The 15,907-nt window shown below is 36.3% G+C and overlaps 1 protein-coding gene across 1 annotated transcript in view; it reads left to right on the top strand.

Moving 5' to 3' along the window:
- Positions 1-15,907, top strand: part of FREM2 (FRAS1 related extracellular matrix 2) — a 138,534-nt gene that overhangs the window by 65,158 nt on the left and 57,469 nt on the right. Inside the window, exons 3-4 of the mRNA XM_062567080.1 lie at positions 12,117-12,263; positions 15,597-15,827. Of these exons, the coding sequence (XP_062423064.1) occupies positions 12,117-12,263; positions 15,597-15,827 (378 nt within the window). The remainder of the gene's footprint in view (positions 1-12,116; positions 12,264-15,596; positions 15,828-15,907) is intronic.

Here is a 15,907-nt window from a genome sequence, read left to right as displayed (position 1 = left end):
CTGGCTCAGTTGCAGCTAGCTTGCATGTCTCTAGCATGATGCACTACTGTATCTTGCCCCCATTTTCATGTACCAAGGTGCATGAAAGCATGTTGCTAATTGTAAATTGAAATATCTGTCAATAAAAGAACAAAGTGACTACAAGTAAAGACCTCTTCAATGTCAGCACACACTGCTAGTTAAATTATAGCAAATGTATCTTCATTTCCTCAAGTAGTTTTTGAGACAGTACACTCTCAGGTTTCTTTTCATCCCTCCCTCCTATGTTCTTTAACATACGGACTTTTATCAGGCTTGCCCTGATAGTGAAAAGAAGGTGTTTTCCCAGTATAATGTGATCATTATACTGCTAGTCTCACTATCTTTCCAAGAAGCTACTTCGTGAGTATGTGAAGAGGTGGAGAGCAGAGCTATTGCTCAAATTCCAGCAGCTGAGGAATTTGCAACATATATGAATGTAATAACAGAAGGTCAGAATCATGTTCAAAGGATTATTTAGATATATGTTTGGACAAAGACTTTTCAAGGTCACAATATGTTCTCTTGATATTCTTGAGTCTGGATTTTTGGGAAAAAAAGTTGTGAGATATCGTCTGGACTGCATTGCCCAGCATTAATCACCACTTTTCGAAGGGCTCTTCAAATTGAGAAGTTGGAAAGAAGGACAAGAAGTCTTTGCTTTGCAGAGACGTAGATTAATGAGTTTGTGATGAGAAATAGGGTTATCCCCTCTGGCTGTGTTTGGCCATAAGGGGCACGAGAAAGTGATCTAAGAAATCCTTTTCAGTTTTCTTACAGAGTTAAACATTAGAATAGAGATCACGGATTCATTACTGGAATGAAACTTGATAGAGAAAAATGGATGAGTTTGGACTGGAGAACTTAAGCAAAGACTGTGTTTGGTTACATACGTATGGTTATGTATGGTGTTGCCTTCTTTTCTGGTGTGGAGGATAACTAAAAAATAACTGGAATAATTACCAGATTCATGGTTATACAAGAACAGGCAGACTGACTGCTGTCAATAACGTGAACTGATAAGCACTTTTACACTGATAGAGCTGCTCTTGTTGGCTTGGGGCAGAGAGAGGGAAGGAACTGCAGCTTAAAAACAGTAGCCAAAATTTATGTATTCAGATTTTATATAGTGTTTTCATCCAGTGCACTTTACAAACAAAAGGCTTAAGAGGCCTAGGTAGACAAGAATAAACTTCTTTAAAAAGTTATGTTGTTGGTGATACTTTGGAAAACTAAGGCTAGAATCCAGCCTCCAAGTGATAAGATAGGATTCTGACCTGTTGGCTGTATCAACTCTTTGAAAGGGTTAAAGTAGTAAAGCTTTTTCTGGCTCAGACAAGCCCATAGCAGGTAGAAAATTGATTAGCAAGAGAGTGGGCATTTGTATGAGTAAAGTTACATGTTAAAAGAATTCAAGCTTTATTATATATCACATATCGTTTCGGCTCTAAACAGGAAGGGAGTCCCTGCCATCTCTTGCTTTAATATGGATACATGTATCTGGAGTAGATTGTTTTACACAGGAGGATCAGTAGCGGCCATGAAAATACTTTAAAATCACAAGTTTAATGTGGCCAACCAAAAGGCGGAGGCAGGAGCTGACAGCTCAGCCCCATCTCCTCAGCGTAGCTGGGATTGCTGCTGCTGCTCTCTTTCTGTGGCCTGAGGCGAGAGGAGGTTTCCTCGGGACACCGCCAGCACCCCACTGCGCTGCGACCCGCGGGAGCACTCTGCTGTACGTGCCAGTGATGTTATCAGCTGCACTGGACCACGTACAGGGAGGCTGAAGTCGTGTCCCGGCAGGAGAGTGCTGTGCTGCTCCCTTTCAGGGAAGGGTGGGGGACACTTTCTCCCATAATGTGAAACATTTGTGCTAGTTCGCATGTTAAAAGTACTGTGGTCACACCTCCCCACGTCGCTGTATGAAAGCCAAGGGAAAATATGTCAGCTTGGGACTGCAGATCAACCCATGCCTTTAGCCGCCGGGATGCGATAGCCAGCGGTTTCAGTGGGAGCTGGGCTTTGCCATTGCTGGAAACATTGCCTCCCTTGCCTCTGGGAGAAAGCTGAAGGATTTTAATTTCTGAGTACGTGTGGGGGCATGGTCTTAGAAATCTTGATCAAGGGTTTCCTGAAAGCCTGAGTGATACCAAGTATATTTAGCTTGGCACATCAAAAAAATTTACGTTGGTATTTGAAGGTCAGTGTGTGATTTTATAAAAAAGAATTTTACCAAATGTGATACAAATATAGGCTCTTAAATAGGTCCCTTCAATTATCAAGGTTTTGCAGTATTTTGCACTATTTTGCTGGTACTTGAAGACATGGAATAATACTTTAATCTGTCATCCCTTTTAAAGCTGAGTAAAATGGGAACAGTTTTTCTATTCTGAAAAATTATCAAGATTGAGTTGTCATAATTTCACTGTCACTTCTCTCCTCTGTCCCGCTGCAAGATTCCTGTTGAGCCTGGGCTGTTCTCTTGTCCAGTGATCATACTACTCTGGAGTTTTGGTTCTGCAGTTGATTTCAGAAGTGCTTTCTTTTTTGTACCTAATTTTGATATTTAGACAGATTTTTTACACTTTGATGAGAATCTTTGAAGGAATTTGGGGCTTCTCCCAAATTTTCTTTTTCTTCATCTTGTGTTGCGTAGTGACTGCAGCACTGGGAACTTAGAAATTTAAGAGAAAATAAGAATGGAGGAATATAACTGAAATGATTTATTGAGCTAATATCTTTGAATGCCTCCTGTGCAAGGCATGTTTTAAGGCAAACTTATAATGGTTTAAAAAGGACCTTTTATTGTCTTTGTCTATATCAATAATAGCTGTTTTTATTTTGTATGTTTTTATGTTTTTAGTTTGCCCTTCTTGAGTAGAGTTAAATTACTTGCAAGAGGTTATGAGATTGGCATAGCTTAAAAGAGATCAAAACTACCACAAAGGAGTTTCTCCAATCAAATAATTTTTAAAGTTCAGTATTCAAGATTACCTGGTACAGTTAATCTGAAATGAATTAAAAGTAAACATGAAGTGAAACTGCCAGGCATTTGTTCTCTGGTCAGTCGGGCATTTTATTTGTTGCGTTGCCAGAACAGAAAAGGTTCCAAAATTCAAATCTGTAGAAGCAAATTCTTAGAAAAAAAAAAGTTCAATCACTTTGACATGGAGTTAAAGGAGTACTTTTCCTATAAATGCTCATTCAGTTACAATAAGAATGGTGTCCAGAAGTCAAGTTGTTAAAATGGAAAAGCAGTTCCATTTTATTTATAGTTGCTTTTACAAATAAGAACAGTGGCTTTAATACTTCTCTTGTACATTTTTTGTTTAGGCTGTAAATCTGAAATTTATGAGTCTGGATTGTCAACTGAAAAGGAAAGGAATTCTCTGCAAAGACTACATTCAACAGTCAGACCTAAGTTCAACTAGCAGAGAAGTTTACCTGTTAATTTGCCAAAAAGTACTTATTTCTAATTCATTATGAAAAATTAAGGACCTCAGTTTCAGGTCACACCTACTCATATACTCAGTACTGAGAAGCATTTAGGCACATATGACGTAATTTGCAGTAGTAGGGCCTAAATTAAGGAAGTGTGATTTAAAGAAAGAGGAATCAGTAGATTCTTTGCTCAGAATAAATGAATTTCTTAAAATAATACAATATGTAAGATAATACTTTTATTGTAAGTATATTTCTCTTGGCTTCTATTCTAAAAGAATGTCTTTTATTTATTTGTGAGATCACAGTTTACATTTCTGATCATACTGATTACTTGCATGTCTCAGTCTGTGGAAACCCTCTGACCCTCAAATTTAACACTTGGACTAGGGTGTTCAATGACAGTAATTTTATTGTGAATTAATATGCGTGTGTGGCACTACTTACACGTATAAACCAGAAGGAAGTCCCATATGAGGCAGTATCTAAGCAAGCAGCGCTAGACCCATTATTTTCTGATAACATAAAATAAACCTTGCTCTCAATTCTGCTGGAGCCAGCTTTTAGGGAGTCATCATCTGGCGCCACAAAAGGAATTAGTAAGCAGAAACCTGAAGACTACTAAGTTTATTTTAAGCATGTGTTGCCAGAGATCTAATAAATTTACTTATTGCTGCAGGCCATGCATTCATGAAATCTTACTAATCCAGGTGTGGCTTTTTTGTTTTTTTTTTGTTTTTTTTTTTCCTTCAGAGAGAGGCACAGGGTGTGGATCCTTAGGAAAACAGGTATTCTGCTTTAGGTAATGTGGGCATTGTTTAATGATAGACATGACAGCTTGAGGGTATGTTTGGGTTTTCTCCCTTACTACTCAAAAGAGAGTTTAAATTATCTTTCTAATGTGAACTTAGTTACACAAAATGATTATCAGTTTAATAACAACACAGAAATAATTGTTTAATAAGACAATAATTCTTCTAAATCGAATAGTTTTTTTTGTTATTTTTAAATATTCAGAAGATGAATTTTAAAGTGTTTGAATTTGCAGATTTACCAGTTCAGGACAAGTTGTATCTTTGAGCTTTCTCAGGACTCTTCTTTGTGCTCCCATGAAAATCAGTTTTAGATATCTGAATGTTAGCTGTCCAGTCTGGCTGGCTCTGTCGTATCCCTTCATAATCAATGGAGTGAGCCAGATCCTTCCAGAGGGCGATCAACTCCATCCTATTAGATATATCTACAGTTCCTGAAGATGCTTTTCTTTCCATTGCTTATACCTGGACAGCTAGCTTAAATTAAATATCTGTCTTTTAAATGATAAAAATAGATTAAATGAATCCTACATTTAGTGGCAGGTCTCGTCTTTACCTGTTGTGTAACAGAAGCCAGTTGATTAGGTTCCTCTGCACTGGGACCTGACCAAAAATGTGTTGCTTTTCAGTAGTGATTATTCAGTGGGAACTACCGAATTTGTCCACTCTGAAAATTTTTCTGCGGAGGAGCAGTGGTACTGTTATGTATACAATATACAATAACATAAAACAGCATTTCAAAGTACAGAGTTACCTCATCTGTATAGCACAAGCAAAGCTTAACAGGAGTGAAGTGCTACTAATACAGCTGTCTACAGACAGCCCTGCTTCCTGATACCTTCCAACTTCTAGGTCTAGAGGGACCTTGTCATGCAGCTGTCCTCTGTCCCCTTTCACGTATCCTCTGCTGTCCATGCCCTATTTGGGGTTTTGTCCTGCTTCTCTTGAACCTGATTGTATCTCCAAAAGGGAGGATAGACTCCAAACAGTTGACTCTCTTCCTTGTCCCTTATTACTGTAAAATTAAGGCTATTAGAAGTGATCACTACCTGCTGATTAGTCAAAATTAATTTCAGATAACTGACTGGCAAACAAGGCAGTATCGATCAATGGACAGCACACTTTTTATGTTTTATTTTTGTTTCCTGTTCATCGGTTTAGAAGCAGTAACAGGAAAGAATAAAGCTTTTCTTCTTCATTTCCTGTGGCCTGGTAGCTGCTGCGTGTTTAATATAGCATGAAATTTGGCATGTGCCTGTCAGTTTCTTAAAGGTCTGTCATCCAAATACTAACCTGCCCAGGACTGTTTGACCTCAAATATTGGGCAAGAGCAGGTTCACCCAATACAACATAACTTCAGGCTTTCATATAATATATTCATGCTGTGCGTTATTTGTAGTGTTTCCTGATCCCATAATATGCTTGCTTTCATCACTTTTAGATGTCTCCTTATGGCTTTTTTCAATATTAAATACGTCCTGAGAGATTAGAGTTTGATTATGAATTGTTTTGACCACATTCTGTAATGACCATGTCACTGCTTTTGACATTCAGTGAGACAAAGTATTTCTGGAAAGAAAGCCGTGTGAATTCTGATTTTTAATGAGAAGAGACTTGTAATAAATCTACTTTGTGTGGAACTGCTACTTGTGGCAGTCAGTACCTTCAATTTCCAAATAAATCTTTGCATATAAACTGTATGATGATCTTTCCATTGGATCAATGAGATTTAGCTCAGATCTTTTTGTCATTGTCTTCCCAGTAACCTGTGTGGCTGCACTGTGTACATTGCAGCATTTTAAAATTATATAATATTTTCTCTTTGGTATGTGCATAGACCAGATATTATATCTATTCCTTTCTAAATTTGCAGATTTGTATTTTCTGGGAAATGGCTGAAAAATGTGGGTTTTGTGCCTAATGAGCTGTCAGAGGTTTACTTGTAGTTTACCCTTAATTTCACTTAAACTCTTTGCTCTCTTGAAAGAAAATCTAGGCTGCACCTGGCATATTTTAAATGTCTACTTTGAAATGAGATGAATCATATTCTAGAATATGACTGTGTGCAGATGGTATTAGCTAAGGTGATTCTGTGAATAGTATTCTATACATCTTGCCCAGCCATAAACACTGAGCAATTACTAAGTGTTTGAATGGAGAGAGAAGAAATATTCTCATCCCATGAGAAAGTTCTGAGATATTTTTATCTTAAATTAGGTCAGAAAAGTCAAAATTCTTAAAAAATTTTGCAGAATAATTGAGCAGCTGTCCATTAGACCATTTCGTTTGAAAATTTTGAATTGGATGTTTTAACTTTTTACATTAGGAATGAATTTCTTACAATATTAACATGAAACACTATATACATCTAAAAGACTCAATACAGACTATATAAAACAATGAAATTCAAATTTCTTACCTAACTGTAATTTCAGTAAAGAGATTAATCAAAGTCAGTCTTTTTGTGAACAGCTTTATTTTTTGATGGATTGGTAGAAGAGAGATCATTTGAATAATATTTGTTCTGTTCTAGTTTGTTCAGTCTTGCTAAGAACTTTCAGAGTTGCTTGATGTCTTTGGTTTCATTAAGGACACTGATTCAGCAATGCACGTAAATGTGTGCATAAGCATTTTAATAGTACCTCTGGATCCATGAAATTATTACATAGTGACCATTCTGAACTAGAGCTGTAGAAGTGGGAAGAGGAAGTGTTCAGCATCTTGCAGAGCTTGTTTCCAGCAAAAATCCCAACCTACTTGTGATCTTTTGGATTCCCTTGAAATCAGCTACAAAACTAACCACTTAGTAGCTCTACAGGCTATTAACCATACACATTGCTCCAGCATGTATCTTTGGTGATTCAAACCAGAGTCAATAACAAGTTTTCCTTACTAATTTGTCTGTTTTGCTTTTCCCTGAAATCTCACAGGCTCTCAGTGCAACTATGAAGTGCAGAATGAAGGTATCCAGCCTCTTAGTAAACTAATTTTTTCTTAGGTTGATTTAAACTGAGATTGCTGTAAAGTTAAGAAATGCAGTGACTGAAGAGCTATTGCATGTTTGCTTTCACTATTTCTGTTAATGAGAACCTGGTTAATCTCTTAATCAGAAACTAGTTAATCTCCATCAGAAGAACAGGGCATAAACTCAAATTGGGAATTCCTTAAATTAACCCAGCATGACTCTCCCGACTATACTTGGAGATCTCCTTAGTTATGCTTAGCTGAATTTTACCAGGATCAAAATGTAATATGCACTGTCTAGCCTTCCCATTCATGTCTTTTCTCACTTCCCCATGTGTTTTTCTGATAAAGCAACTATATAGTATTCTTCAAATATTTTTTCTACTATGTGACTTCAAACATTTGTTTACTCTGAGCACTGGCAAACGCAGCCATACCAACTTGTTTCTTGGGGGTAGACATGAAACAGAAGCAAAAAGGTTACAGAAACTACTGAAAGATGGAAACTGTCTGCAGTTCACTGGATACCAGCAATTACACTCCAGGCAAACCAATTCCATAATGCTGGGAAGTGTGTGTTTTCTCATGAGAAGTCAGAGAAACCATTGTTTTAGTTCCTAATCACTAGGGGCTGGTTTAGGGGGTTGGATTTGGTTGTTCTGCAAATATATTGAGTTACAGTGGCAGACAGAGTGCAGAAGGGTGCAGAGTTCACTAAGTTATTATAGTGATTGGATTCCATTACGGTACATTTGAGAAAGACTTGTAAAAATGAAGCATTTTAATGGGTTTCTAATTGGATAGAATTATTAGGTTAACTCACACATGGCTGAAGTTAATTCAGAGCATTTTAATGGAGGATTTTGTATGCTGGTCTTGCTTATGTATTTCACTTCTGCAAATACTCCTGCAATAGAAATATAGTATTTTCTACTATTTCTAGAAAATACTACAAATTTTCTAGATGAAATTAAGGCAGCTTTACGAAATACACTATTTCTGATGATCTTTCATAGAAGAGAAAATAACATATAATGTGTTGTTCAGTGCATCGAATAAAGATTATTTATTATCTATTTTCTACATATTTACACAAACCACGATTGTGACTACCAAATAGTGTGGGGATCAGAAAACTATGAGAATTGCTGAGGCTGGAGACCGGGAGCTTCACAGCTAAATGGGGAATCATAATATTGGAGACAAAAGTTTCCACATTCCACATCCGATTCTACTTCTAATAAAACTGTTGAACTAACTTTATCCTGGTACATAGTAACTAACTTGGCTTCACTGAAAGAGGCTAATTGGAGGTTGGAAAATAAAACAGGTGTCTAAAGACAGAAAATTTCCTTTCTGTCCTCTGTCTCTATATCTTTGTTTTTGCTGCAGGCTGAGCTCAAGTTCAGGAGTGAATTTTCCTTTTCAGATACTTCATGTACCTGCTACATGGGGAGATCCATAGCAAGGAAAAGGACAGGGTAGTGCCAGTTCTGATAATCTGGTCTGAATGGAGCATCCAGTGGAGTCAGATATGCTGAGCCAAAAAGGAAAAGCTGTAGTCTGTGGCAACAAATGAACAAACAGTGGTAGGGATTGGAAAGAGTTGGAAAAAGAGGGAGGAAGTAAATGATGTGTTAAGATATCTTGCTATGGTTATAGTTATGCTGTAAAATGATCCCTGAACTATAGATGGGCTGTTAATTCTGTATTTTGCTACTACAGGGTATCTGCTTTGAAAATACATGCTCATAGGCAATTACAGCAATTAAGATACGATGGTCAGCATTCTTTGTTGGAAAGCCCTTGGGCACCATTCTGAGATACTCTATCTTGCCATATTCCATTATTTTGAGCCTGACAAGGCACGTAATTAAATGCGAATATAGATCAGCTTTAGGTTTGAACTATTTGAGACACTAAAGCTGAAACACAAGAGAAGTGTGTAAAAGTGAGCTGTGGCTTGTGTGCCTGTGTCCACAGCACATTTAAACCCTTAGTTCTTTGTGCAGTGGAACAAATGATGTAAGATTTCCTTTTGCTTTTGGTCTCATGGTTGCAATCTCTTCTGTCTAAAACTATGCAAACTCTGGTAGATGCTTTTTCTTCAGTCAGAGTATTTATAATTTCTCTGTCATTGATCTTCTCATTTCTAATACGAAATTAGCTCATGAAGCAACATGTTTTTTTCTCAGTAGAGATAGAAATAGGTATTATATCCTCTAATTGTCATGCAATTTTCTTTACTTTTGTGCCTTAGAAGCTTTTATCCCTCTGTCAAACTAGATTGACCCATGTGTTAAAAGGTGGCACACGTATACATGGCTTTTCTCGCTAGATAAACAGACAAAAAAAAATTCTCTTGCATTTGTCCCAAGAAATTAATGCAAAGACACTAATATTTACTGAGTTATTAGAATATGGTTAAGCTAAGGTAAGTACAGATTTAGCTAACATTATAGTCAGTGGTTTTATTGTGTGGTCAGTGGTTTTACTGTGGTGCTCAATACAGCTTTTGGTATGTGAATTTGTAAGCCTCCCCCTTCTCTGTAGCAATAGAGATCAAAAGAACAGAAAGAAGCAAGGCAAGGAGTGCAACGCCACACTATGATAACCATTTCCCGCCTTGCGTTTACATAGTACCGTTGTCTTGATGTTGGAGAGATTATACAGGTTTGGTTGTTTGGCTTTTCTTTTCTAGTAGACAAGTCAGCTCCATAAAGAAATAGAGAGGTTTATCCTGGAAACAGAATGGAAATAAATGAAGAAGTTGCCTATTTCAAGGGAAGACAATGGAAGAAACTGGAAAGGGAAAACTAGCTTTCCATTTGCCTCTTCCTCCAGTAGTTAAGCCATGAGTGAGCTGAAATACTTAGATATATTTCTCTGATGTTCAGTTATTTTATTCACTGGCTTTTGTACAAAAGTATTAAATTCTGAAGGGATTTATTTGCACATTTCAGATAATACTTACCTGAGCAAATCTTGCTCTGTAGCAGCACCTTGTGGGAAGGGAATCAGATTACATCCTTTCACACGAGCCAACATTCACAAAAGATAGTTGCCAAGAAGACATCTGTCTTCAGTGAGCTGAACAATTTATTTTATTCTTGTTATGGAAATTATAGTATTCTCCTGAGCAATGGCAAACACACCGAACGGAGTGATACGCTGAACTTGATTGGTCCTGCTGTTATTATCTGTGGAGTCCAGAATTCCTACACTGACAAGAAGTGCCTTTTTACTGTGGAAAACTAGCAAGCAGATGGTGGTAAAATGTGCATGAGAAAGTAAAGTTGTTTTATATTTTATCAGAAACGTGCTAATCTAATTTGCCACATTCAGTACAAATACTTGCTTTATAGCCAGTAAAATTGTTACTACCTCTTTTCGACTCTTACCTTACAAACTGGAGGGGAAAAAAAAAAAAAGTAGCTTTTTTAGCTGGGTCTTAGAGTACCATCTCTTTACATTAGTTGTTTCTGTAATGCTTTTTTTAGACTAAGATAAAACCTATATATTCTGTCATTCTAATAAGCACTTACTACTGTTTACATTTGTACAAATCATGTTAAATGTAAACACAGCAGTTACATTTCTGCTGAGGGCAAAAGATTAGGCTGAGACTTGCTCAGTTTGCAGACTGGTACTCAGTGTTTTGCAGCTGAAGTTAAATGGTTTCCAAACATCCCCTCCAAAACTTTGGATGATACCTCCCCTATTCTTGCATTGCTTGGGTTTCAAAAATAAGCCTACCTCTGCTGATGAATATGTGGCCATTTTTGTTTGGGAAAAAGGACTGTGAAGATTCTGGCCATCATTTGGAGAGGAAATCTGATCTTCCACTTAATGACAATGCCATCAGCATCAAGAACTGTCACCCAGAACCTATGGTACATGTTAACCATTCAGTTTCCCCAGCAGAGTGTACTGCTTTACTGAGTTTTCAATTCCCCACTTTTGAGTACACAACAACTATCCATCTTCAGTGAGCCTGCAGGAAAGCTGTTGTGCAGCAGCTAAAATAGAAATGTAGGAAAGGATCCCTGGAGTTCAGTTTCTTTCCAGGACTGTGGTGCTACTGATAAGCAGCCCCCCCCCCCCCAAAAAAAAAAAAAGAAAAAGAGGACTCATTTTGATCTACGATCTATTTGAAAATTTAACTTGCAAAGTACATCTCAGCATCTCAGTTAGTTTGGAACATTCATGATACCATGAAGACCGGTCATTAAAAGGGGATGCCAATAAGCATTTGTGTCCTTCCAAATCTCTTAATGACACGGGCAATCATACTTGTGTGATTAACCCAACAATTACAAGCATCTAATCCTAGGAGGGCAACACCTCAGCTGTAAACTGTGGCATGTATCAGGGAAACTTAATCTTGTTGAAACCATTTGCTAGTAAGATATGAAAGCTATATCATAAAGGAGTTGTATCATACAGAGCTGATATATAATTTATAAACTAATAAGAATAGAAATTGGTGCATTTAGTGAACAAAATACTCAGTTCTGTATGCAGGCTAACGGGTACATGGGTTAATTTCATATGTGGCAGAGATTAATTCTATTTGCAATTTTGAAATAAAATCCCACTGAAATTTGCTCTTACAGTCCCAAGGACAGTAGATATCATCTCCGATCTTCCAGGATAATAAGGGCCTTCCTGTGCTTCTGTTAATTTAACCGTATCTAGGAAGTTTCATATGTTGCCTTGAGTTCTTGTCATTTCTTAGTTTCAAACCTTTGCCATGCTTGAATTTTAATGGCCCTCTAGGATGTGTATCTCATCTGGAATACAGGATATGTTAATCTCAAAAGAAAAGAATAGTATTTAACAAAAAGGAAAAATAAATATTTTTATCATTTTGTTTTGCAGGAGGCAATAAGCTGAAGAATCAACATTTTCGCCTGAACTGGGCATGGATCTCCTTAGAAAAGGAATATTATTTAGTAAATGAAGACTCCAAATATCTTGATGTTGTTCTTAAACGGAGAGGTTACCTGGGAGAAACCTCCTTTATAAGTAAGTTCATTTCTAGTCCTATCAGCCACTTCTATAAATGACTGGCAAGCTAATTCCCAAAATATATCAGTGCAGCTATATCCTTTTAATGGTATATGATACTGAGCAAACTAGATACGAAGTAGTATGTTTATTTATTAAAGTAAGTGTCTTTTATCAAGTTAATTATATAATTTCTTGAACTATATGGTGAAATTTTCACATAAGTATTTTTTGTGGTCTTCTGCAATTCATTTTTGATTTAGCAGCCCAAGCCCCAGTCCTTCTTCCTTGGATTTGAGTCATTAAAATTTCTGTTGGCTTCAGTATTAGGAGAAAAGGATCTTATAAACAGAACTGGTTAACTGACATGGAGTTGAAACTCACCATAGCACATGTCATTCTAATTAGTTCCCAAAAATGCTATTTCTCGAAAAATAACTTTATTTAAGCTGAATCTTAAAAAAACTTTAAATCATTTAAATATTATTTACTGAATATAAATATAAAAATTATAAAAATGAATGGATAAAATTTATGATATTAAAATAAGAATAGTGGAAGAAATTGTTCTTTTATAAATATAAATAAATAAATAAATTTTGAAAGTGTTTATTCAAAAATATCAGTATTTTCATGATACAATCATGGAAAATACTTCAATTTTTTTATAACAAACTTTGTTCACTAGCAGAACAAATTTATGACTTCAGGTAATGGAAAGTGTGTTTTTGAAACCAGCTTGGTGCATATATGTAAGTTCTATTACTCAGAACATCATTAAAACAGAAGAATGAAATATATTCTTGCTATACTTCTGTTAGCTGTATAGTCTTTTGAGATGCATGTATGTTGCATATATATCTGAAATTCTCAGTAGATAATATGAGAACAAAGATGTGATTGCCAAATACGATGCCAAATGCTCTCAGCCAATAAAAACAGCAGCAGCTGAGGACAGCAAATGTAGTCTATGGAAGACATTCTTTTGGGACTTGAATTACTAATAGCATGCTTGGAGACTGAGGCTCTTTATGCTTTTGAACATTATGAAAGTATTTTTAAACAAATATTGAGAGTCTAAGATTTAAGAGTTCTAGAAAATACAAAATTTCTAGGGATGATGATGTTCAAACTGGTGCCCCAGAACAATAAAAATATATTTGCCAAGGGTTATCCTCCTTTATCAGAAGGAAATAAGAGTATTTACAACTAAGGAATAGTTTATGAAGAAACATATAAGAAATATCTCAGAACTGAAATGAATGAACAGGTTTCCCAGCATGGAGTATTCTTTCTTTTTCTTTTTTTTTTCTTTTTTTTTAACAGCCAAATTCTGCAATTCCTGCAGAGAGAGAATTCCTGTTAAAGGAATGCATTTGACACTGCAGTATACTGCCACTTTTTTAACAAAGCACAGTATTAAAAATATTGAAATGAAAAAGAGTCAGATTTTAAAAACTGTTTTAAAATAAACAAATATATATGTACTCATAATTTCCAGAGTACCATTGCACCTTCAGAAATCTCATTAGATTCACAGCTGAAGAGTCTCTTCTAGTTAGATGGCTAGACCACTATTTTCCCACAAACTGACATAAGAAGGCTGAGATGCTGTTGTTCACTTCTTTCCAAGAGGTATTCTGAAAGGGCTGAACATCCCTTTGTGCAGCTGTATGTATGTCTGTGTATACAAACCTGTATGTGTGTCATCCATAAACAGTGTTTGTAGCTGTAGCACACTGATTTATTAAAAGACCACTGCAGCTCTTAACTAGTCTTATGAATAAATTGAAAAGTTTTAATGAAAAGCAGTGCTAACTAATTGCCTGTACAAGTTAGGATTATTTTATGAGCAGGTGCTTAAGTCTGCTACCAATCTTGTATTTGTTTTACAGAATACAGTTCCTATCTGGGTTTTTTTTTTCTCTGTAATGAGAAAATATGTATATAGCAACTTGACAGCAATTGTCATACCTCGTTTTCCAGGAAGGTTGTTGTGAGCTGGTCTGATTGAGCAGTGACCAGCATGAGCAGCAAGCTCATTTTCTTCAGTCAATGTTGGCAGTCAATTGAGGCTGATACAGGAGGTGTTGAAAGCTGCTTGCAATGTCTGAGGAGTGAAAAGGTGAAAAAAAGATAGTGTTATCACATACTGCAACCTTACACCTGTCTCTAGCTTCTGGATCTGTTCCCATTCTGTTCCTTCTGCATCCACACTGCTGATGCATTTGGACCAGAAAGCATTACGCTTGTACATTTTCAAGTCAAAACTCCTTGTGGGCTTACACTGCTTAGAAGAGTCACTTAATTTTAGGCTGATATGTAATTGTGTAAGCATTTACCTGGCATGAAGCACAGGCTCTTGCTTAGAAATAGAGTTTCTGTTTAGGCTCTGAATTAGAATTTGAGTTTCAAGTACTGAGATGTAGTTGGGCCACCTATTTAATTAGGGAATTAGGGATTAATTAAATGAATCTAGCTTAAAGGGCTCTGTTTTGAACAGTAGATTAACTTAGGTAATATTTTTTTAAAGAAAATGAATGATAGAGATAAGGAAAACATAAAGTTAAGGATTATTCTTTTAAATTATTTACTGATACTGGCTAACAAATACAAATTTGACTTCTGACTTTAAAATAACAGTGTTTACAAAGTTTTTCTGAGTTCAGCTGACTCCAGCTCCAAAAAGAGAACTGACAAGCAAGAATAGCGAATTTGAATAATTTACCTTTGGTTGACTACCTTAGTCCTGCAAAATGGAATTACAGAGTTGAAAAGAATAAAGAAAATATTAAGATACTTACTAGCCTTTCTGATCCATATGAAGGGCTGAAGGGATATAGAAGGTATATAAAATACTGGCTATGATGAAGGAGGAAAAGCAAGCAGGAAGTGAGAAAGGCAAAGTTTGTAGGGTGAAGTGGTAAGTTTTAGTATATTAAATGGTACAGTTGGAAGAAGTGGATAAGAGATAGATAGGTTTTTGAATTATGTGGGGTTGGAACAGAAGCCAGGTGCATGAGCTGGAGACATTTCTAAAGGATTGTCTTAATTTGCACAAAGGCCTTTCAGATAGCCTAAAATCAGGAGAGACATATCAGTGAAAAGCCATTTTAGAAAAGTAAACTTGCCAGTCAGCTCAGAGAATTTAGAGTTTTTCTAGTAGCTAGTTTTGCTTTTACCTTAAGTTAATCAATCTGCTTTCACCTTTGTGACACCAATATAGAGTTGATCAAGAGTTAGTTTGAGAAGTCTTAAGTTGAGAAAAGTATATTTTTCTATTTTTTTTAAGCTGAACTAATGAGTGAAAAATACAATGATGTTGTTAATCTGAATTTCTGGTTTTGGCAGGTATTAGTACCAAAGATGGTACTGCCAAGAAAGATAAAGACTTCCGAGGAAAAGCCCAAAAGCAGGTGCAGTTTAATCCTGGCCAAACTGTAGCTACATGGCGAGTACGGATTTTAAGCGATGATGAACATGAACAGTCGGAGTCCTTTCAGATTGTTCTTTCTGAGCCTGTCATGGCAGTCCTTGAGTTTCCTGATATGGCCACAGTGGAGATCATTGACCCAGGAGATGGTAAGAACCTTTCCAGAACTGTATTGCTGGTGTGTGCATGTACCAAAATATAAACTGGAGAAATTAAAGTATCAACAGTA

This window comes from Rhea pennata, chromosome 1 (assembly GCF_028389875.1).
Source record: "Rhea pennata isolate bPtePen1 chromosome 1, bPtePen1.pri, whole genome shotgun sequence".
NCBI classification, from domain to species: domain Eukaryota; kingdom Metazoa; phylum Chordata; class Aves; order Rheiformes; family Rheidae; genus Rhea; species Rhea pennata.
Note: the sequence above shows the minus strand (reverse complement) of the source record. Positions and strands in the feature narration are given on the sequence as shown.